We start from the raw sequence: 20,196 nt of genomic DNA on the forward strand, positions 1-20,196 counted from the left end.
AAACGGCTCGCCAACGCCGGAACGAATTCCGAAGACTATAATCTTTATAGACTCCCGACGTGATATCCAAAAATGTGCGGAATGTCTGCGAGGCTGGCTACAGAAACTCTCAGCTGGGGCCGTCGGGGCCCACGACTGCAAGCAGATTATCCAGGTCTACCATTCACACACCACTCCAAACGACAAGAATGCTATATACGACCAGTTTTCCAAAGCGGACTCTAAGATCCGAATTATGGTGGCCACAGAATCATTAGGAACGGGGGTAGATCTCTCGGATGTCACACGAGTTGTCCAATACGGCTTCCCTCTGGAACGACTCTTATGCGTCCTTATCCAACGATTTGGCCGTGCAGCTAGGATGGCTGGCATTAAAGGAGAGGCCATCTTCTTGGTGGAAAGTTGGGCGATAGGTGACAGGATCTTATCGACAAGACCGGCGCTTCTATCCAGAACTCAGACGCCGTCGTGTTTAAGACGGCCTTCCAACACGAGCCGGTTAGCTCAGTCGTACTCTGCTGATCCAGGAGTGGGCGGTGACATCCTAGATGATGAATCGGATATTGCCGTAGACGCCATTAAATATGATATACCAGGAGAGCAGCACCGACGCAAAACGGAGAGAGAACGCCGAACAGACCTACACGATGACTGTCCGGCGCTATTCAATCTTGTTAATCGATCCGCATGCCTACGCCGAATCCTAATGGATTGGCTACAAGAGAGTCTATCGGATCCAGCATCTAGGTTACCGGCTCCTGAACCGCAGGAGTGCTGTAATGTCTGTAACCCAGATCTGGCGCGGGCGGTACCTTTCCCATGGGATACCACAACTGGTCTTCGTAAGCCCCAGACTGGAACGGCATCCGGCGCATTTTATGACCGCCTGACCCTCTGGGGAGATAACGTTGTGAATTCGGCACATCGGATGATGAAGCCAGAACTCTCAGCACGGTTATTCGCGCCGAAGGAAGAGTGGATATCAATATCGAGAGAGTATACGAACATCCGCTCGGCTGCTGAGTTGGAGAAGTTTACGAAATCGGCTTGGATGAAAGACCATTCCCATGAGCTGTTCGAAGAGTTCAATAAAATCAAGTCCTATGTAGTGAGGAACTGGCCCGGACGCTATACACCAGGAACCGCAGCGGCAGCTCAAGTTCTAATACGAAGGGCGCCATTCGAACACGCTCATCCCACAGTCGAACAGCAAGTATCTCAACACAGAGGTCGGAAGAGAAGATTGTCTATAGAAGCAGAGACTCTGATAACTCCTGATCAGGAACGAAGAGTATTACTCGCGCGTGAGCGAGAAGAGTACGTTTCCTCGCTAGAGCGGATCATTGCTCAGGCAAGGGAGGTGTCAGCCTCGTGCTCTTCCCATCTACCTACCCTACCAATGACCATAGTATCAGCGAACTCGTCATTTACATCTATGGGTAGGTTGATGACATCTACAAACGTAGATTATTCTTCTGCTAGGTCAGGTGTTCTCGAAGACGGCGAGAATGAGGTATCAGGTGTAATTGATGGTAATCGGGCCTTGAAACGTCCCATATTAACCCGGGGGGGGGAAGTAGAAACGAAACGGGTCGTCCTCGGCGTTCTAGACTCTAACGCAAGGTGAAGCCCTCGCAACAAGAAAGGGAATAATAGCCGCTACAACCACAGCGAGTGGACATTATAGATAGGTTACTCTGACTCGACGTCCGAAGGTAAACCCCATTCATGGGCTACATCTCTGTCTGCCAAGGGCTGGCGACGTCTGTTAGCACGAGACTAGAAACTCCATGAGCATGCGCATACCAATATCGCCATCGTGTCGCTATTAGGATCTAAATCAGCCGTGGCTCCTCTCCTCTCATAAGGTGGTACGACTATTCGATCTTCATCTCTTATGACCTTTGCATTAAACACCTCCAATTTTTGAGTTGCTACTCTTCCGAGCCCGATCGTATGTATGTCTGGTGCTTGATGTCTTGCCTCCCTGCCGCCGTCATAAAATTTAATCGAGTCGCATGCCAGCTCAAAGGCTAATGTATGAATATCATCCATCGCGGAGGGCACAGAATGTGTGGAGTTGCCCTTCCGGGCGAATGCGTCCTCTACTGCCCTGCGTAGACAAACAGTATATTCTGCCGTTAATGAGGTAGTCTTGAACAGAGCATCCAATCCGAAAGTCGACGTTCGACGGGCCCAAAGCTCTCTTTTCAGCTCCAGGTTCAGATATTCAAGGCTACGATCGACTTCTTGCCAGGTGTCCCGACAGCCATGCGGGTTAACGAGGCTATTCGAGAGTATTGCGCGCCGAAGCTCCTTGTCACAAGCTTTGGTGCTAGTGAGCCGCTTTAGATAGAGCATTTCGAATGCGTAGTTTGATTGTCCAGTCCCCTCGAAGTAAAAGCAACAGACACCAATGACTCGGTCGATGAGTCCTATATCTCCGTTTTTGATGCCGTACTTCAAGGTCTTGTACACAACCATTTGTTGAAGGTATCGAGCATGACTAAGGAACTCCTCATCGACTGTATTGTTGGTATGCTTCTCCTTCGATGGTCGCCAGGCTTCCGGCTCAAATGCGGATCTGCGAACATCCTCCACCAGTTCCATGAACCCTCTAGTATCCATGTTCCGAATTGCCTTGTCAACCCCCTCTTGATCGGAGATATCGATGCCGTACTGCTCGAGGTGAGTATAAAGTAGTCCAACAACTCGAGCGTCGAAACTGTGAAGCACTAGCTCTTCTAGAACCTGAAAAGCTGCACGGTCCGCTGGAATATTCTTTCGTCCCCAGAAGTTGATGTTGTGATAGAGAGTTGAAGCGTCCTGTTGCTCCATGTTTCCGTAATGTGTCTTTTGCATGAGCCATAGAAAATTCATACGCAGGTGAAAGAGAGCAGCGACTCCTATCAGCCAGTCTTTTCTATCATACGCCATAGACGCGTCGACTTGCTCAGCCTGCATAGATCGGATAAGTGAAGAGGTTTTTTGATCGCCAAACGCCAAGAACAGACGGTTGTCGAATTCTTTATTATCTAGTTGGAATTGGTGCTTGTAGATGCTCTCTATAACCTCGTAGGAGCCATCTAGAGTACCTTCGTTGAAGAGAATCGGACCGAGCGTCTTGCTGTCTGTCTTTCGAAGCTCGAGTAACTCGACTGTTGGCATAGCGGGGTAAGGTATACCGGACGTAGAGAAGATAGATTTGATCGCGAGTGGATATACCGATCGAATTGCCTCCGCTATAAAGTAGGTATCAATCTTGGCGGCGGTCTCGTCATATACTGCTGCACCAGGAGAGTATAGAAGATCCTCTATTGTAAGTGGAACCTCGCGGTGCAGCATTGACTGCTTTAAACCACCAGAGGGGATATCGGCGCCTCTGAAAACCTTTCCCGTTGTCACAGAGCGCATTTCTGCGTGATTTGAAATGAGCTGGTGCTTAATACCTTCTCGATAGTCGAAATTGTCATACACAACACAGGCATCTAGTTGCTGACCATATCGACGGACCGTTCCCTAGTTGCAATCAGTCGACGTCTATGCTGAGAGGCGGTGAAGATGCCTTTGCTTGTTCTGCCACGGTTTCGAGATGTCTGTGGACTCCCTTGTAGCCTTCACAAACCCCAAACTGGTGAAGAAGATCGAGGATACGCCGTTTCACGCCATTTGAGTGCAGAAAGGCACCAAATACGCGGGGAAACTTGTTGCTCCCTTCCGACGCCCGAGAATAGCAGAGAATCGACGTGATTATCGCAATCCTGTGGTTGAATTTGACAGGGTCCCGTAGTGATCGATCTTTTCTCTCTCTCTTGGGCGCCATGATGCCATTAAGCAATCCACATAGAAGAGGAGCATGAGTGTTAACTTGCTCGTACATCTGCCCAAACTGCATATCGCCCAGTATACGCTCGTAGTCCTCGACTTTCTGTCCCTCTGGCTCTTTCTCCCTTCCCATGCCGGCAGGTGAAGTTCTCTCTTGGACACGGTCGACTTGGTAGGCACTAAACATACCTCCGGCTTCTTCCAGTGCCTTCATTTCCTTCCTCAGACCCTTTACAGTGACAATTCCTGTCGCACCAGACGCGGGGTGTTCTTGCAGCGCGTCTAAGACCTCTGGTTGACCGTAGACGGCCTCGGCGAGCCGTTTGGCACGCGTGGCAGGGCGCTCTCCATAACCACCAGACCCTTGAGTCGTCGCGTAGACATGGATAAATTCTCGTAATGTAATTTTTTTTTTCCGCATGAATTGGCATATCTCGTTTACTCTCTGCGCTTTACTGCGTCTTTGAGACCTTCTTACTTTCTGACGAGGTGCATTAGATGTGTTTGAAGCAGCAATATGCCGAGGACTTGGAGCGGGAGGCAAGATGGGCGGGTTCAACCGCGCACTCTGACGACGCTGGTTTTGGGCCGACATGGCCCAAAATTCAATCAATTATGGAAAAAGCCCAGAGGAATCGAATGGATGTATTCAATTGATGATGCACCATGTGGTTGTGGATAAAAATGGAGTTAAAGATGGTCTTCTATTTGGCATGAAAGTTCACGGCACACGCCGAAATAGGTGGACAGAATCCTCAGGCTATTTGTTCGAGGAGCACATGTGACTTACCGATTAGGTATAGTCCGCTCCGGTGCCTTGGCACGACCACAAATAGCCTGAGCTTGCTGAGGTAATGTCAACCAGTACCATTCAGTCATCTCCTCTACCACGTGATTCAATTCCGCTGTCCCTTGTTGTTTCCTCCACTAGATACACTGATACTGTAATAGTCTGTACTCTGTACTCCGTAAGATTGTCCTACTACCGTTTCCTATTTCCAGGCACATTCAACCTAAATCGCTCTCTATCCTCACCCTGTCCCTCGCCGCTATCGTGACTTCCATCCACCACTCCTGCATCCGACTGCCCACCCTGTCCTTGCTGTGGCTGCGCTCGTCGAGTCGCACGCAGTCGTGCATCTTCTTCAGCATCCCGTTCGTCCTCGCTCTTTTCTTCCGTGACTATGATTCCACTGCTGTGATTACTGCCTTGCCGATTGTGGCTCGACCGGCTACTTCCAGATTGTCTCGGTCGGAACATACTTCGACGCACTTGTTCGGCAGCTTCCGGCTCGGCCTCTGGCATACTCGAAGTGTGGAGTTCGCCCACTGCCCCGGGCTGAGTCTCCGCGCGACGCTCGATGTCAACTAGATCCGCCTCATACTTCCCAGTCCGCCGAACCTGGATTTCGGGGAGCCATCGGCGCAACAACGAGTTCTTTGTCCGTTGCCAGACACCGCCACCCCCGGCGTCAGGGCGGTAGGCGGGAGCCATGACAGTCCGTTTCGGCGCAAACCATCGCACGATCAGTTTCCATTTGATCTTGCTCAACAGCCCCTCAGGCTCAACGGCATCGACTCGCGCCCCGGTACGGGACCAGAGATCCGGGTGTTCGGAAGCAATATCATGGTAAAGGTTCTCGTATGTCCCACGACGGATGGGTACACGCACAGTCGCTGGACTATGCTTGAAGACGTACACGATGATGAAGAGAATGAGCAGCATAGGAAAACTGGAGATGAAATACCACTTGATCGATGGATTGTCCTCAAACGTGTCGACGTTCATCCCAAAAAATCCCACGACAAATGTCAAGGGGAGAAAGATGAAGGTAATCCAGGACAATCGCCAAAGCGAGGCATTTAGCTGGAGGGAGAACCGTGCGTCCCGGATCTCGACGCTCTTGTACATCTTCGGCGCGTTAGTCGTGTATCTGCATCCATTGAGAAAGGGAACTTACCAAGTCACTGAGATTTTGCGTCGGCTTTACCAGATCCTCTTGCACCCAATTCGCCAGCTTGTCAAAGCTATCCGGCACGGTCTCAATGAAACTTTGCTTCGAGAGCATGTCATCCGCAAGTTCCTTCAATTCCCCCTTCAATTCTTTGATCACATCGATATGAATGTACATGAGCTTCTCCACTTTGAGCCAGATGCTCGCATTGGTCCACAACTCCGGAGCGCGCGATTCATCTGCCGGATTCTCATAGATCTTGTCTTCCAAGATCGAAACATGGGTCTCACATTTGGTCAGAAAATGGTCCCAGTTGTTGTTTAGCGATTTGAATATATCGTTCAAGATTAGATCCATGCATTCGAGGGTCAGAGTCTGATCGCTCAGGGTCGGATCGTCTGACAGATCCTCTCGCGGCAGAAAGAAGGTTAACCCGCTCCAGGCGGATTCGATCTCCTGTCGCGCCCCGATTAGGGTTTCCTCGCAAGACCCCGACTGTGAACCTTCGAAGATGATGATCACCGAGCCATTGTCGAGTCGGTTGATGTCCGGAAAGTAATCCTCGTCGCCGTAGGGCCCAAGCCGAGGACGCCGTCCCTCCGCATCGCGGGCTTTCGCATCCTCCCTCGGCGTTGAATACGGGCTCTCCATATCTTCGGCGTTCAGCGCCATGGACTCGCCTTCGTTCCGCTGAATGTACACCGACAGCCGCTGCACATACACATTGTACCCGTAATCCGGATTCTCATCCGGGCCGTACGCGTTCAGCTCCAGCATCTTGAAGTCGTCGGCCGCCCCCCCGTGGAATCGATTGGCCGGCACCGGACGGAGATAATCCAGACCAAAGGCACAACGGGAGATCCCTCGCCAGGGATCCCGTTGGATCCGAAACGTCTTCCCATTCAGCAACGGCTTGCCCGCCCGCCGTTGCGGTCGTTCAAACTCCGCCCACTTGCCAAACGCCGTCCCAACGAGGTCATCGCGGTGGTTGATGTTGAACTTCCGAAGGAGGTATCGCCGCGCCCAGACCGCGTTCTGCACGTGGATGATGCGTAGGATCAACCCCGGCTGATCTTTCTGTCTGTCGGCGTCCGCGTAGAACTCCTGAAGCTTAGACAGCTCATGGAACTCTTGCGCCACGATCTTGCGACGGCCGGTGGACGTGTATCTCGCACTGATGAAATCGATCACCAGAACGCGCCCGTCCTTCCAGCTGTCCGCGGTCCATTCTTTCTTCCATTTCGGGCTCGGCTTCGGTTTGTGTTTCCGGTAACGGGCCTTTCGGCCTCGTGGCACGCCGTTGCGTCCGTTCTCGGTGGGAAGAAAATCATCAAAGGCAGGGCCTACATTTGGCGCGTCAGACACGATTACATTCTTTCAAAACGGAGGATCCAATGGGTGGTATGCAGATCCCATGGTCATAAAGCGGCCCAGTGGAGCGAGCCACGCGTCTTCATGAGCATCAACCGCGCGGTCCGGGAAAACCATACAGCACGGCGCATACCGGGCGAAGCCGCTCGCAGGACTAAACCCGTCGAAGCCGGCGAAGGGGAATAGTTCCACTCACTCTTTGGTTCCGGGTCCTGTTCCCCATCAGTTAGATCCTGTACCGTGATGGGCGGCGCAGAGAAGGCTCTTCGAATCCCATCCATCGAGCGGCTCATATTCCTGGGACCCGCAACGATTCCAAAAGATCACTGCTCACGACGCGGAAGCAGAGTGGGAAGAAGGGCCATATACTGACTAAAAGAGGGGGCTGGTATTCGATACTTCGCTATATTATGCACATGGAACGCTGCAAAGTCGAGCATCGGGGCGTGAAGCAAATTATGCCGCCTGGCGGGCACAGTTGTTTACCAGCAAGCGCAACAAGGGTACTGCACCAGGTTCGGGTCAATGCGCAAAAGAATCGATCTCGTGTCAGAAAATAGGTAGTCAGCCTTGCGGCCCTTGCCGTAATATTAATTTGAATGTGCAGATGCGTGAGTACATACTACGTAATATGCTGCTTCATGCTTGGTCGGTTCAAGAGAAATTAAGAACGCAGATCCTCCTCATTCTGGATGCAGCCATGCAGGCCGTGGACATGTATCGGTCTGGTTTTTCGCGATTTGCGGAGGGGGTGACCTTTAGGCTTTAAGAAATGAGGGCCAGGGTCCAGCACCCCCTCTCCTGGATGATCCATGTAAAGTGGTCGTATTAATAGTACAGCTCCAGACAGCCTTACTACGTAGTACGGTGACAGCCGGAACTCTGAAGGCTGAAAGGCCAAAGGTGAACAAGACGATCACCAATTTGCCACATCCTCACCGGTTGCCTTTGAAGTTTGACCCCTGTTCGTCCATCCGATGTTTGTCACTCGCAGAGCCGCAGGAGCGGGGAGATGGTGGGAGAGAAAGGATATCAAGTTTGCTACGGTAATCATAATCCATCGCCGGGTTTTGCAGCGATCCTTTTTTGTTCATCGAGCTTTGAGCTTCAGGCCGTAGAGTGTTGCCTATTGCATTACGATATGCCCGAAGTGATGCGTCGCATGATAAATATATTTCGTCGATTCCAGGGCATTTAGAAACCCGGATCGCCCCTGAACCACCATGTATGTCATTTCCTTCGTTCACATCCACATAAGATCGCAGACTTGCCATGGCGATCGTGAGGGTGCTTTGTGCAGCACCTGCCTCGCGTGCTTACTCAAAACTGCTGGCAACGTCGGCCCTCGCAGCTAGTTTGGCCTGGTAATCCCGAATGTCGGCCCACCTCCGAAGGTCGGATTCATCGCCGTTCGAAGCATCCGAGGCGCCGCTGTCGGGTCCCATTCGTTCTAGGCGCGACATCAGGTCGACAAGCGGTAAGAGCGTTTGGTCGCGTAAAGCGGCGAAGGATTTGGAATTCGACGACGAATTCAATAGAAGCGAGGCCACCTGTCGCACTTTCATGCTCTGCAGACTTGATTAGTAGATTTTACCGGGCAGATGGCGAGTCGATGACTTACAAAGCTGATGGAATTGGGCTCCATGTGGACTCTGCTGACACTTTTCACCATAGTCAGGAGACCTTGGATGATGCTTTCCCTCTCTTGGGTCATATCCTCTTCCGATATCTTGATAACTGCCTCTGGTGAAGAGACATTTCGCTCGAAGCTGGTGTTGCTAATGGGCGGAGCGTTGCCTCCTTCAGCGGACTTGCCAGGATCTCCTTTGCCATTGATGGTTTGGGCCATTCCCGAGTATCGGTCGACGATGTAGACACGAGTACTTAACTGACTGGCATAGATGTTCGCCTTTTGAATCTCGTACTGAATCTTGCGTCGGTCGAGGATTTCGCCGCCGGAAGTACCTGTGAGAGCTGCGCCGGCGATTGCTTGGGTCGCGCTACTATACCCAGACGGCGCCTCCCAAAATGGCAGGCCGAACGGTACATGCTGATTGTACGGTGACCAAACCTTCAGCTCCGGGGGGAGCTCGTTGATGGCGTCGTGGCAGTTGCGTAGTCCCGCCTCAAGGGCCTTCTTCCGCAGTTGACCTTGCGTGGATGAAAGGACGCCCGATGAGTAGTCGACGGCTAAGATCCCATCGACGCTCTGGTAGATGCGGACATTGGCGTTGAATCCGGTGAGAAAGGAGACTACATTGGCAGGCTGGTTCTCGATATTGTCTGGATGGAGAAACTCGTCATCCACCTCCACTGGCTTGGGCGGATAAGTGAAGGTTGGAGTCTCAGGAAGGATGATAATTGGTCCGTCCCTTGTGAAGATGTCCATTGTTCTGAGAGAGATTAGCCGACGCGTAAAACCACAACGGTCGAATCCAATGAACTGTACATACCTGATACTCACGAACACTGTCCAGAATATCCTCCTTCCGATTTCCTGAGTCACAAGATCAGGAGATGAGCGTCCCCCGTCGGAACTCTGATCATCTGACCGCTGCCTGGACTCCGAACGATGGAGCCCAAGGAGCCGCAGGATGGTCAAGCATTCTGAGAGAGAGAGGATGGTCTGCACCGATCGAAAAGTATATGCATGGGTAAGTCCGATGAAGTAGCTTGTCGCTGCATCGTTCACGTTGATATCTTCCTTGTCAACGTAATTGAAACCCCGAGAATCCGAACAGACCTCCAAGCAACGTTGAATCAGATGCGAGTGCGTGGGAAAGAGATCACCTTGGTTAAAGGCATTCAACTCTTCCCGCACTTTTCGAGGGAACGATGCGGTCAAGATGGCAACCATCGAAGCGAGAAGCGCCAGGAAGGGGGGGTTGCGGTAGTCCTCTCCACTATCGAATTGGGCCCGGAACGTCGGTCGATGCGGGAAAGGACAGAGAGGGTGAATATAGGTGAAAAAGTCGTCAACCAGGCGAGAGACAATCTCCCGGGAACAGATAGACTCGACGCCTATTGTTGAAGGCGATTTCAGAGCGGTGAGCGCATGAGCCATCTGGGTTGGAGACGACGCTCCAGACTGTCCGACGAGCTCCCCTTCTCCGGTGAGTTTGGTCCGCTTCCTCCTCTCTGCCACTCGATTTGGAGGGCCTCGACGCTTGCTGGGCCGATCGAAAGTACACTCGATCCCTAACCGCTGGCATGGCTCACATGGCAAGGTGTCCGAGCAGCGAACCTTTCGTTCTCCACATGCATCACAAGCTTTTCGCAGGCGGTGCTGCTTCTGACTGTCCTGCGTCTGGCCGGGGACCGAAGCTGGTCCAGCGGCGGGGACAACCTGAGGGGGACCGTGGATGCCGACGTGGCCGAGGGCAGGATCATGTTCGCTGTGCTGCGCCGGTTGCACGACACTCCGCAGTTGCTCGGCCAAGGTCAAGGCCTCGTTGTGCTCGGCGGAATTGGGTCCCACGTACGGACCGGAGTCGTGCCGCAGCGATGGACTGACGGGCTGCGTGGAGGTTGATGATGGGTAGATGGGATGATTTGGATGATAATGCTGCTGGTCGGGTGGCGGCGGGGGCGGGTATTGAGGCATCGCGGCGATGCTGCGCCTGCTCTCTAGGTCCTCCTTGTAAGTCCATGCTCGTTTCCGACGATTGTATGATTACTTGCTGCGCTCACCTATCCTCGATCTGCAGTGTTCCCTGGCCCGTAAATGATGGATGTAGGCCGAAGATCTAGCGGGCGGCGCGTCGCGTCAACTGTCTCACCGTTCTACCACCGGGATTATTGGACAGGAGGCACTATGTGAGTACCAAACTCCCTGTCGTCACTTGCTGTCGAAATCGGAACTCTACGATTCGGATCGAGTGCTCTGTGATAATTGAAAGCGAGACAGCAGAATTTTCACCTTAGACTTTCCATCTGTGACATTCACCTGCCTGAGATGATGGTGATTATTGAATATCCACGTGACAATGGGCCCTTCATCATCCGGCTCTACCTCGGTAGATTGGAAGGCATCCGTGGTCTCCATTGGCTAATGATGGGTGACGCCACACAGTCTGGGGAAGTAATTAGCAGCGGCACGGAAGTGGAGCTCCCCCAGAGCCCAGCGACTGTTTCTTGAGTCTTAACTCCCTGGTTGCGAGAGTGGCATTTCATCATTCACAGGGCTGGATTATGGGTACACCAGGAATTCAGGATATTCCGGTTTGGGGAAGAGCAATTGAAGGAAATGAAGCGAACTCCCGTCATCAACATCCTGTCCTACCTTGTTCTCATCAATCTTGGAGCAATAGAGTATTGGACAGAGTAGAGTACTGCAAAGTTGCCCAATTTAAAGACCGAAACAAACGACTATACTGAGGGGTTGGATTGATGCTGCAGGAAACATCTCTCAATCCCTTCCTTCATAAAGATACCGAAACTCTCATAAGGACTGACTTGGTTACAAAGAATATGAGAAAGGAGTGGCTTTGATGTTACCGGTCCTGGTAACCGGGTTCACAAGACTCTCTGGTGCAAGGACGAATAGATACGTGTTAGATGGTAAATAATTGGTCTGCCGAGATGGGACCCATGCTCTCGCATCAATTAGATGGCCGCTAATTGACCACCCTAACCACGTCGCAGACTGGCTAATAGCAATACTCCCTTCATCGAGTGAACCGAGGGGCTGCCTACTGCTATATAGGCGCTCCATAAAGTACATTAAATGCAATGTCGGGTATCGCATCCAGATACCCGGCATCCACTTAAATGTTTAACGCAATCTAGAAACCAATTCCTCGTTGCGTATATCAGACCTTCTCCTCGTCCCCTCGCTGTGCTTGACGCTCCTGTTTCAACGTTCCAGGTACCATTCAATCAATATGCGAGTCCGACTATTTTCATTGCTGAGCACGCTCAGTGCCCTCACCTGTGCACAGTGTGCAGAGCCAGCCCAGAATACCACAGCCCAGAATACCACCACCATGCCGCGTACTCAACCCGTCCTAGGCGCCGTTGGAATCGCCGTCTCCAACCTGAATGTCTCGATGGACTTTTACACGAAAGTGCTTCCCTTCGTCGACACCGGTGTCTCGTACGATCTCCCCCAATTCCTCGAGAAGGTGGTTGCCCTCCCGGCCCCGAACTCCGGAAGCTCCGTCGTCCTGATGCAATGGAAAACCCCACGGAACACGACCAACATTCCCGTCAAACTGGCCCTCTATGTCGAGGACGTCCACGAGTCCATGGAAAAGGTTCGGGCATACGGAAACGAGATCCTCTTGGAGGCGGGATCGGGCCGCATCGGGACTGTTTCGCTTCCTACTGGCATGGCCCGAGACCCGGATGGCTATATCTTGGAATTCAATCCGCTCTCTATTCTTTCCCCAAAGCAGGCTCTTTGAGTGTCGACGCGATGATTGGGGATCTGTGGAGCTGTTAGTGGATGAGGGATGGTATATGTTCATGGAACTCAAGGAATATCAAAGAATCTAGTTCGGAGGAACAAAAGTCAAAAGACATGTTAGCATAATTCAGCGGCTACTTAATTAGTCATATGGTTGTGAGAAGCTGCATATCGATTGGGCGCGTTTTGAGTTGACAATAGACTTTTCGATCCTCTGTGATAGACGCTGTTGGCTTCTGAACGAATCGACCGAGTCCAATTATTGACCGTGAAGACAATAATAACGTATATATACACTGGAATGGAAGCAAGTGCTTCGTTACGGAAATTTTTATTAAAGTCTCGATGAACAGGAGGACGAGAAGTTCCATTACAGTCGTCCACTTTCTGTAATATCCATAAAATATCCAAATGGTGGGGGCGTGAGGCTCACGAGGTCCAGGTACGTACCCACCCGGATCTTGCCGAGCCATCCAGCTTCCATATGCCATCAACTTCCAAAGACCAATTGTAAAATACCTTACGATCAATTCCGTATCCTCAAGGTTTGGGTGAAGTTGGCGGTGCAATGCTGCTATGCGCAAATCATGTCACTCGCCAATTGATCTTGCGGCCCTCCTATTCCGGCGCTCGTGCCTGGGTTTCGCGTCGCCGTGATGTCCGACGCCATTACAGCGAATCCAATGGTCCTAACATCGCCATCCTAGGTGGGGGGATAACAGGTTTATCGACGGCGTTCTACCTTCGAGAAGCTCTGCCGAGCTCGAAGATCACAATATATGAGGGCTCGGACCGTGTGGGTGGCTGGATTCGGTCAACTGCAAAGGGTATTGGATCGGGCGATGTCATATTTGAACACGGTCCACGGACTCTCAGGCCCACGATTGGGCTATTGACTCCTCATCTCGTTCGTCTCCCCGCTGTATGGTACCTTCCGCTCTCTGACCTAGAAAGATCGAGGACTTAGGTCTGGCCCAAGATGTCATTGCGACTCGACGAGATGCTCCCGCCTCAACGAATCGGTACATCTACTATCCGGATCATCTGGTACGAATGCCGATGCCACAAGCAGGAGAAGGGATCTCTCAAGTATGGAACGAACCCTTGTTCGAAGGGATCGGCTCCGCTCTGACCGAATGGTTTGTGTCCACTCGACCATCCAATTTGCAGGACGAGTCCGTCGCGTCGTTCATCTCAAGACGATTGGACAGGAGAATGGCGGACAACATGGTTTCTGCCCTTCTCCATGGCATATACGCAGGCGATGTAAATCAGTTGAGCATGAAGAGTATATTCCCACTCCTATGGTACTATGAGGGCCGATACGGAAGTTTGGTTGGATCAATACCCAGTGTATGGTCGAACTTACGGTCCGGCATGATGCTTGGCTCTGCGCGAGAGTACCAGTCAATCCTTGATCGTCAGAGAAAGCCTCTGGGGTCGACATTGAAAGAGAAACTTTCCCGGGCAAGTGTATATACGTTGAAGCGTGGGCTTACGGGTCTCGTTTCTGCCCTGAGAGAGCGATTGTTAAGTCGAGGCGTGACCATCCATGAGAATACGCCTATCTCAGCACTTTCTATGGATAGTGCAACGGAGAAGATTGAAGTGAGTTGGTTTCATCCACCCTTGGTATCCGCTAATAGTATCAGATCACCTCCGCTGGAAAGTCCTTACCACAAGCCGACCAGGTCATCTCCACGGTATTTTCCCGCCATCTTGCGAACATCTGCAAGGATGGCTCCGGGACCACGCTTTTGCCATCCTTCGGCGAAACGCACGCGGTTTCGGTCATGGTGGTCAATCTCTTCTTCCAGGAATCCGACTTGGGGATGCCTGAAGGCTTTGGATACTTGATCCCCCAAAGCATTCCGATCGATCAAAACCCCGAGCGCGCTTTAGGCGTGATTTTCGACTCCTGTGCGACGTCGGGCCAGGATTCGGTTTCCGGAACTAAGCTCACGGTTATACTGGGGGGGCATTGGTGGGATGGTTGGACGGAATTCCCGGATGAGGAAGAGGGGGTGTCGATGGCTCGAGCGATATTGTCTCGGCACCTGGGGCTAAATGCGACGCCAACAGCCACCCAGGCGACCCTGCAGCGAGAATGTATTCCACAATACTTGGTGGGGCACTGGTCGAGGATGGAAAAGGGACACCAGGAGCTGAAGCAGCACTTCAAGGGCAAACTCAAGGTTGCCGGAAGCTCGTACACGGGGGTGGGGGTGAACGATTGCATCCAGTCGGCGCGGAACCTGGTCGTCGATGCGGATGAGCTCGCTTGGAAGGATAAAACAGGCCTAGAAGAGTTTACGGGGGATTTGAGGTTTGCAGAGGTGTATTTTAGGACGAGAGGCGAATAATTTCTCGCATGGAACCTGATTGTTCTGTCTCCGTACCCGTAACCAAACGGAGTTGAAGTTTACATTCCTTGTAATCCGCACAGTACACCGACATGTATCATTTAACATGGAGCAGTGTATTGGAACTTTCAGGTTCAGTTGTACATGTGGTTCGATACAGGCAATCTGATAGAAGCACGACTAGAATGAAGTGTAGGGGTCTAGGGGATCTGCGGACCCACTAAAATTTCTGTAATACCTCCAGTCTGGACGACGTGAATAAACTTTCAGCATGAGCGTTGCTAAGGACGTCTACTCCCTACTTCTGCTTGAAACCATTTACTTGATCCTCCCGGAGCAGAATAGTCGCATCCTACATAAGAGAGGAACTATCGAAAATGGTTCGAAAGCGTAGGAACCATGACCCCGAGTCCTCCGTGGACACCAAGCGACCTCGTCGTGTCTACACCAACACCGACGCAGCGCTGGCCGATATATTCGAAAATCTGTCGAACGAAGCGGCGGCTCCTCGCTTAGAGGCCACAAAGGAGTTGCTGGAGACCGTTCAATCGGCTCAATGGTCATCACCGGAACTGATTGAGAAGATTCTGCGCCGCCTCGTCCGGGGATTGTGTAGTAGTCGAAAATCGGCCCGCCTTGGCTTCTTTCCGGCACTCATCGAGGTGATACGTACGGTGTATGGCGACCCAAATGCTGTCCCGGACACGTTCTCTCCATCGTTGGGTGATTTGCTTTCATTCATTGAATCCAACACCCGGACGGACGCAAGCGCTTCTGGACAGGTGAGCCTCTAGCTCTGCCATTAACATCATGAGCTAACCATGCATTTAGGAACGGAGAGATCATATATTCGGTCGTCTTTATTCTAGCGCTGCCTTGATTAACTCATCTGTCTTACTGGAAGGCGATCTCTCATCTTCGCTATGGGACGACTTGTTGAACGTGGTTGGAGGTCTTGCCAAGGAGCACCCTTGGGTCCGAGAAGAGTGCGGTTCAATGCTTTGCAAGGCCCTGAGACTCCTTTCCAAACAAGAAGCTCCGCAAGCCTCACGTCATGCGAGAGCGATCGTTGACGCATTGTCGAAATTCAAGCTACAACGCACACCCGAAGGGGTGGCCATTTGGCTGACCTTCACGTCCCAATTTCCTGATCTGGATCTCCCAGCCAAAGTATGGCATAAGGATGATCCTCTTTCCAAGAAGGAGAGGAAAGAGCTGGCTGCGATCATGAGAGAAGACTTCAGCAAAGCCTCCGGCCCTGAAGCCTCTGACGGCACCAACAAGTCAGGCTCTTGGAAGTCGCAGAGTAATTTCGCTTGGAGTGTCTTGATACACCATCAAATTTCCCGATTGGAGAACAAAACCGAAGCCGCCGCTCTGTTGGAGGAGTTCAGTCGCTTCTGGATCGACGTTGTTGACAGTAAGCCCCCTTACATTTTCCAAAGACCAAGGCTAATTATTGCAGATAACTTATTTTCGGCCAAAGCATCCGCGGAGAGGAAAGCATGGGGATTGCAGATCCTTTCACAAGCGATTCGAACCTGTCCGGCTTGGGCGCTGTTCGAGTTACTCAGTCCAAATATCCTCAGGAGTATCCAGAACCAGAGATCTTCTCCAGACAGTAATCTGCATGGTCTGGCGTTGGAGCCATTGAAGGAGCTCATCAAGCGGGTCAAGAAAACTCCTGATCAAGGCGCCTCTATAGCGATGTTCCTTTTGTCTCAATCAAAGTCGATGGACTTCGATCAAGCGACGAAGTCACGCACGATTGAGACCATCCTCAGTGAGACCGACGAAGAAAAGCTCGTTGATTTTGTTCAATTCGCCAAGGATATCATTAACCGACCGACTTCTCAAGACGAAGACGAAGCTGCCGATGATCGTCGAGCAATGGCCGACGCACTACTCACAATGGTCAAGGGGCAGGTGAAATCGGGGTCGGAGAAAGAAACCGGAGGACGGAACGCTTCTCCGCCATGGGTTTCCCCTCTGCTGCGTCTGATGGTGGAGCTGTCTTACGTGAAAAAGCGGAAATCTGCATCCAAGAAAGACCGATCCAAGCCGTCGATTTCGAGTGTCTCCCGTGAAATGTTTCGGTCGAAGTTGAACTTGATACTTGGCACATTGCTGGCATCCAAGGACACTTCGCTTTGGGACTGTGCTTATACAGCCGCTTCATATCTTCAAGAAGACGCCCAATCTGGATCTACTGAGCTGGTTGCGGAATACGACGAGAAGATCTCAGAAATCCTGGAATCTACGTTCGAATCACTTGATGAAATTCATGCGAAGAAGATGGAGTCTGACGACAGTCTCCGGTTTACCTACGGAGGACTGGAGCTTCTGCAGTCTTTCACCGTCCTCCAAATCTATAATGGAGAACCCGAAGCGGTGTCCGTCGCAGAGGATCTGATCGAATGCTCCAAAGATCTCACCGGGGATGATAGCGAAGGCAATGCCATCGGCGCCATCCTTGAGATCCTGATCTCCTTCGCCTCCAAGCGGTCGACATTGATGAGAAAAATCGCGGAGCAAGTCTTCTCCGCTTTCACGAGCCGCATGGACCGAACTACTTTGGGGTACTTGACTGATATCCTTGGAAAGGAGGAGAGTGAAGCTGGCCAAAGTGAACTGTACGAGGCGGAAGACGATGCCGAAGCCTCGAGCTCAGAGGACGAGGAAGATAAGGAAGACAGCGACACCGAGGAATCTATGGACTCGGACGTTGAAATGGTTGATGGCGTCGACAATGAGCAAAATGAGTTCGATGCCGAGCTGTCGGCTGTTTTACGAATTTCTAACGCCCAAATTGTTGGGCCTGAAGATCTTAGCTCGTCGGATGAGGACGAAGAAGAAGAGGATTTTGACGACGAGCAAATGATGGCATTGGACGACAAGATCAGCGAAGTGTTCAAGAAGCGGATGGGCCAGACGAACAAAGAGAAGAAGAAGGCGAAGACGGAGGCCCGAGACAACATGGTTCAGCTCAAAAACCGAATCCTGGACTTGCTCACGATTTTGGTGAAAAAGGAGTTCGGCAAGGAATTTGTGTCGGGCATCATACTCCCGCTTCTCACGCTTGTTCGAACGGCTTCGACGCCGCAGCTTTCGAAACGGGCTTTCGACTTGTTGAAGCAGTATTTCGACCTCGGCAGAGGGAAGGAGATGCCGCAGGTTACTGACCTGAGTGGTTGGCTTTCACTGTTGGCGTCCATCCACGAGGAGGCAATGCGGACGAAGGCGGATAACCACGGAAGGAGTTGTAGCAGCGCTAGCTTGTTTGTTGTTCGGGTCTTGGTGGCTCAAGACAGGAAACACTTCGACGCAGCGGGAGAGGTGTATTTACACACAAAAAAACTGTGGTTCGCCGATCCGAAGTCGAAATTGACACAGAGTTTCTTCTCGGATTGGGTAGGCTGGATGGGATCGATGCGAAAGGAGAAGTCAGCATCCCACTAGCCGGATTAACCTGGACGGATATTTAGGTTGGTACTGGAACGGACACTGGATTGATAGGAAACCCCACGTCGGGGTGCCGGGAGCGAAAGGATAATTCAAAACATGGTCGACACCTATCTACCCGTACATTGTCTAGTCTGTTCCTAGTGATTAAGTTCGAACCCCTGCCTGTTGGCCAACCACCTACTTGGCCAGTATCACCATCTTAGCCACCATCATGAAAACCGTGACATCTCTACCACCACGTAATTATATTGAAAATTCAAACCATAGGACTATTGTACAGCATCTTGGGGAGCGTCTGGTATAGTTTCAGCCACGGGAATACTCTGTTCTAGTATAGTATTTGCCTCCAGAAGCCGTACAGCCTCTTGCGCTACTTTGATCTCTTTAATCTGTGCGAACTTAACATTGGGATCTATCCGAACCTTCTTCTTGCGTTTTGGGGCTGAGGCGGCATCTAGACGGGCCTGGAGACTCGCAATTTTCAGATCTGATGCAGCCTGACGCGCCTGTAGCACTCCGATTGCCTTGGCTGCCTTCCCTATGTAGGCCTTCGTCCACTTCGTCACGCGTGTGTTCTTGCTAAGAACGCGCAATGCACTTTGTATTTGTTTGGGCTTGTAGGGCGTCGTCTGGAGGACCGAGGCGACTAGTATTGGGGTGCGTGGAGGCGTGTTTGGTCGTGGAATTGAGGATGCGGTTTCGGTATGCGTGGGCGGTACCACGAACCGGTTATTGAGACCTTTTGACGGGTCCCACGGTATAAGACCTGCAGCCTTCCACCCTGATCTGATTGTACGGTCAATTAGGCGTGCCCGACGCGCCTCAGCATAGAGGACAATGAATCTTCGTCGTTTAATCGGTAGCGCCTCGTCGATATACGCGCTTTGGCGGAGGAGGGCCTTGTAGAAGCGTTTCAGAGGTGAAAAACAGGCGAGATCGAGAGGCTGAAGGATGTGGGAGGTATGCGCAGGTAGGAAGACCACAATCACGTCATTTATCCTGCATTCGTATAGGAAATCGACGGTTGCGTGGCTTCCGTGCCCGTCCATGAGTAGGATCCTGTACCGTCGCTCTGTAGCGGTTTCAGGGAGGAAAACTGTACGAAGCCACACCAACGCGTGTTGATCTGAAGTCCAGCCGTTTGGTGATACCGCATAATGGAAGTCTGGAGGTTGTTCAGGGAACCAAGCAGCTTGTAGGGACGCGCCTTTCTGGATAATGGTTGGTTTGATATAGCGACCGGTCGCAGAGACTGATTCTATGATAGAACACCATTCCCGGTTCTCAGGACTCGTGATATAAGCTGTCGACTTCTGCGAGTCTGCGATGACAGTAGAATTAGCACATATTCCCATTCCAACACCGACTTCATCCATATTCCATGTATCGGAAGGGTGGACATCGTACTGTGTCTGAACTTGGTGAAAATACGCGTAAAACCCATTGATTGTATCCTGGGTTGCAGCCTGACGTCGTACGACATCTAGACTATGCCCAACACACGTCGCAACGCGTGGATTTCGATGTAGAAATCGTGGTATCCAATTCTTCCCAAGGGGTGTAGAATCACCCTGAAGCTCTAGAACTCGCGCGGCCATTTCACGCAGACGTGCGTGGGTAGGGGGGAATCCTTGAGCGTCACTCTCAAGTATCCAGTCGACTAAAAACCTCTCTTGCACCGGTGTAAGGCGTTGGTTCGATTGTTGAGCTGTAGAGCGCGATTGCATGCCCTTGAGGCGGTTTTGAAGCGTAGCTCGATTGACCTTGAATAGGGCCGCAGCTTCATTTTGTGATTTGCATTGACCGGTCT

General features: G+C 51.7%; 9 protein-coding genes across 9 annotated transcripts; 5 read left to right on the forward strand and 4 right to left on the reverse strand.

The window, feature by feature from the left end:
• Window positions 1-1,627, forward strand: P152DRAFT_404140 (uncharacterized protein; the record flags this gene model as incomplete). The annotated part of the gene is made up of 1 exon (XM_033676744.1): window positions 1-1,627. A coding segment is annotated over one exon (1,627 nt), but the record flags the coding sequence as incomplete, so codon positions are not given.
• A 32-nt stretch (window positions 1,628-1,659) lies between these two features.
• On the reverse strand, window positions 1,660-3,381 carry P152DRAFT_172772 (uncharacterized protein). The gene is made up of 3 exons (XM_033674109.1): window positions 3,350-3,381; window positions 1,807-3,284; window positions 1,660-1,755 (listed from the first exon to the last, which is right to left on the reverse strand). Exons 2-3 carry the CDS (start codon window positions 3,166-3,168, stop codon window positions 1,693-1,695), a joined length of 1,425 nt encoding a protein of 474 aa, XP_033530622.1. The 5' UTR covers window positions 3,169-3,284; window positions 3,350-3,381; the 3' UTR covers window positions 1,660-1,692.
• Window positions 3,382-3,471: 90 nt separating this feature from the next.
• Window positions 3,472-4,547, reverse strand: P152DRAFT_461853 (uncharacterized protein). The gene has a single exon (XM_033680213.1). The coding sequence runs from the start codon at window positions 4,418-4,420 to the stop codon at window positions 3,530-3,532; it is 891 nt and encodes a 296-aa protein (XP_033530623.1). The 5' UTR covers window positions 4,421-4,547; the 3' UTR covers window positions 3,472-3,529.
• On the reverse strand, window positions 4,532-7,601 carry P152DRAFT_172881 (uncharacterized protein). The gene is made up of 3 exons (XM_033674111.1): window positions 7,285-7,601; window positions 5,787-7,123; window positions 4,532-5,737 (listed from the first exon to the last, which is right to left on the reverse strand). Exons 1-3 carry the CDS (start codon window positions 7,442-7,444, stop codon window positions 4,808-4,810), a joined length of 2,427 nt encoding a protein of 808 aa, XP_033530624.1. The 5' UTR covers window positions 7,445-7,601; the 3' UTR covers window positions 4,532-4,807.
• A 440-nt stretch (window positions 7,602-8,041) lies between these two features.
• P152DRAFT_172758 (uncharacterized protein) lies at window positions 8,042-8,408 on the forward strand. The gene has a single exon (XM_033674108.1). It carries the CDS (start codon window positions 8,164-8,166, stop codon window positions 8,347-8,349), a length of 186 nt encoding a protein of 61 aa, XP_033530625.1. The 5' UTR covers window positions 8,042-8,163; the 3' UTR covers window positions 8,350-8,408.
• Window positions 8,409-8,437: 29 nt separating this feature from the next.
• P152DRAFT_172846 (uncharacterized protein) lies at window positions 8,438-11,089 on the reverse strand. The gene is made up of 4 exons (XM_033674110.1): window positions 10,833-11,089; window positions 9,605-10,778; window positions 8,773-9,544; window positions 8,438-8,719 (listed from the first exon to the last, which is right to left on the reverse strand). The coding sequence occupies exons 2-4, from the start codon at window positions 10,753-10,755 to the stop codon at window positions 8,468-8,470; spliced, it is 2,175 nt and encodes a 724-aa protein (XP_033530626.1). The 5' UTR covers window positions 10,756-10,778; window positions 10,833-11,089; the 3' UTR covers window positions 8,438-8,467.
• Window positions 11,090-11,733: 644 nt separating this feature from the next.
• Window positions 11,734-12,904, forward strand: P152DRAFT_461857 (uncharacterized protein). Its single transcript, XM_033680214.1, has one exon. The coding sequence runs from the start codon at window positions 12,137-12,139 to the stop codon at window positions 12,554-12,556; it is 420 nt and encodes a 139-aa protein (XP_033530627.1). The 5' UTR covers window positions 11,734-12,136; the 3' UTR covers window positions 12,557-12,904.
• A 192-nt stretch (window positions 12,905-13,096) lies between these two features.
• Window positions 13,097-14,921, forward strand: P152DRAFT_442529 (Protoporphyrinogen oxidase; the record flags this gene model as incomplete). Its single annotated transcript, XM_033677746.1, has 3 exons — window positions 13,097-13,465; window positions 13,513-14,166; window positions 14,205-14,921. Exons 1-3 carry the CDS (start codon window positions 13,127-13,129, stop codon window positions 14,919-14,921), a joined length of 1,710 nt encoding a protein of 569 aa, XP_033530628.1. The 5' UTR covers window positions 13,097-13,126.
• A 283-nt stretch (window positions 14,922-15,204) lies between these two features.
• P152DRAFT_442532 (uncharacterized protein) lies at window positions 15,205-18,489 on the forward strand. The gene is made up of 3 exons (XM_033677747.1): window positions 15,205-15,703; window positions 15,753-16,341; window positions 16,387-18,489. The coding sequence occupies exons 1-3, from the start codon at window positions 15,299-15,301 to the stop codon at window positions 18,378-18,380; spliced, it is 2,988 nt and encodes a 995-aa protein (XP_033530629.1). The 5' UTR covers window positions 15,205-15,298; the 3' UTR covers window positions 18,381-18,489.
• The last annotated feature ends 1,707 nt before the right edge of the window (window positions 18,490-20,196 follow it).

Source organism: Eremomyces bilateralis (assembly GCF_010015585.1).
Source record: "Eremomyces bilateralis CBS 781.70 unplaced genomic scaffold P152scaffold_28, whole genome shotgun sequence".
Lineage (NCBI taxonomy): Eukaryota > Fungi > Ascomycota > Dothideomycetes > Eremomycetales > Eremomycetaceae > Eremomyces > Eremomyces bilateralis.

Bases quoted from the DNA above. Each gene is read 5' to 3' on its own strand.
- P152DRAFT_172772 (XM_033674109.1), bottom strand. From the start codon at position 3,168: ATGCCAACAGTCGAGTTACTCGAGCTTCGAAAGACAGACAGCAAGACG. The intron at 1,756-1,806 runs GTATGCGCATGC...AGACGTCGCCAG, and splicing joins GCGACACGATGGCGATATTG to CCCTTGGCAGACAGAGATGT.
- P152DRAFT_172881 (XM_033674111.1), bottom strand. From the start codon at position 7,444: ATGAGCCGCTCGATGGATGGGATTCGAAGAGCCTTCTCTGCGCCGCCC. The intron at 7,124-7,284 runs GTATGCGCCGTG...CGCCAAATGTAG, and splicing joins CCTGCGAGCGGCTTCGCCCG to GCCCTGCCTTTGATGATTTT. The intron at 5,738-5,786 runs GTAAGTTCCCTT...AACGCGCCGAAG, and splicing joins CGCAAAATCTCAGTGACTTG to ATGTACAAGAGCGTCGAGAT.
- P152DRAFT_172846 (XM_033674110.1), bottom strand. From the start codon at position 10,755: ATGCCTCAATACCCGCCCCCGCCGCCACCCGACCAGCAGCATTATCAT. The intron at 9,545-9,604 runs GTATGTACAGTT...AATCTCTCTCAG, and splicing joins ACAGTGTTCGTGAGTATCAG to AACAATGGACATCTTCACAA. The intron at 8,720-8,772 runs GTAAGTCATCGA...TCAAGTCTGCAG, and splicing joins AGCCCAATTCCATCAGCTTT to AGCATGAAAGTGCGACAGGT.
- P152DRAFT_461857 (XM_033680214.1), top strand. From the start codon at position 12,137: ATGCCGCGTACTCAACCCGTCCTAGGCGCCGTTGGAATCGCCGTCTCC.
- P152DRAFT_461853 (XM_033680213.1), bottom strand. From the start codon at position 4,420: ATGTCGGCCCAAAACCAGCGTCGTCAGAGTGCGCGGTTGAACCCGCCC.
- P152DRAFT_172758 (XM_033674108.1), top strand. From the start codon at position 8,164: ATGGTGGGAGAGAAAGGATATCAAGTTTGCTACGGTAATCATAATCCA.
- P152DRAFT_442532 (XM_033677747.1), top strand. From the start codon at position 15,299: ATGGTTCGAAAGCGTAGGAACCATGACCCCGAGTCCTCCGTGGACACC. The intron at 15,704-15,752 runs GTGAGCCTCTAG...CCATGCATTTAG, and splicing joins ACGCAAGCGCTTCTGGACAG to GAACGGAGAGATCATATATT. The intron at 16,342-16,386 runs GTAAGCCCCCTT...TAATTATTGCAG, and splicing joins CTGGATCGACGTTGTTGACA to ATAACTTATTTTCGGCCAAA.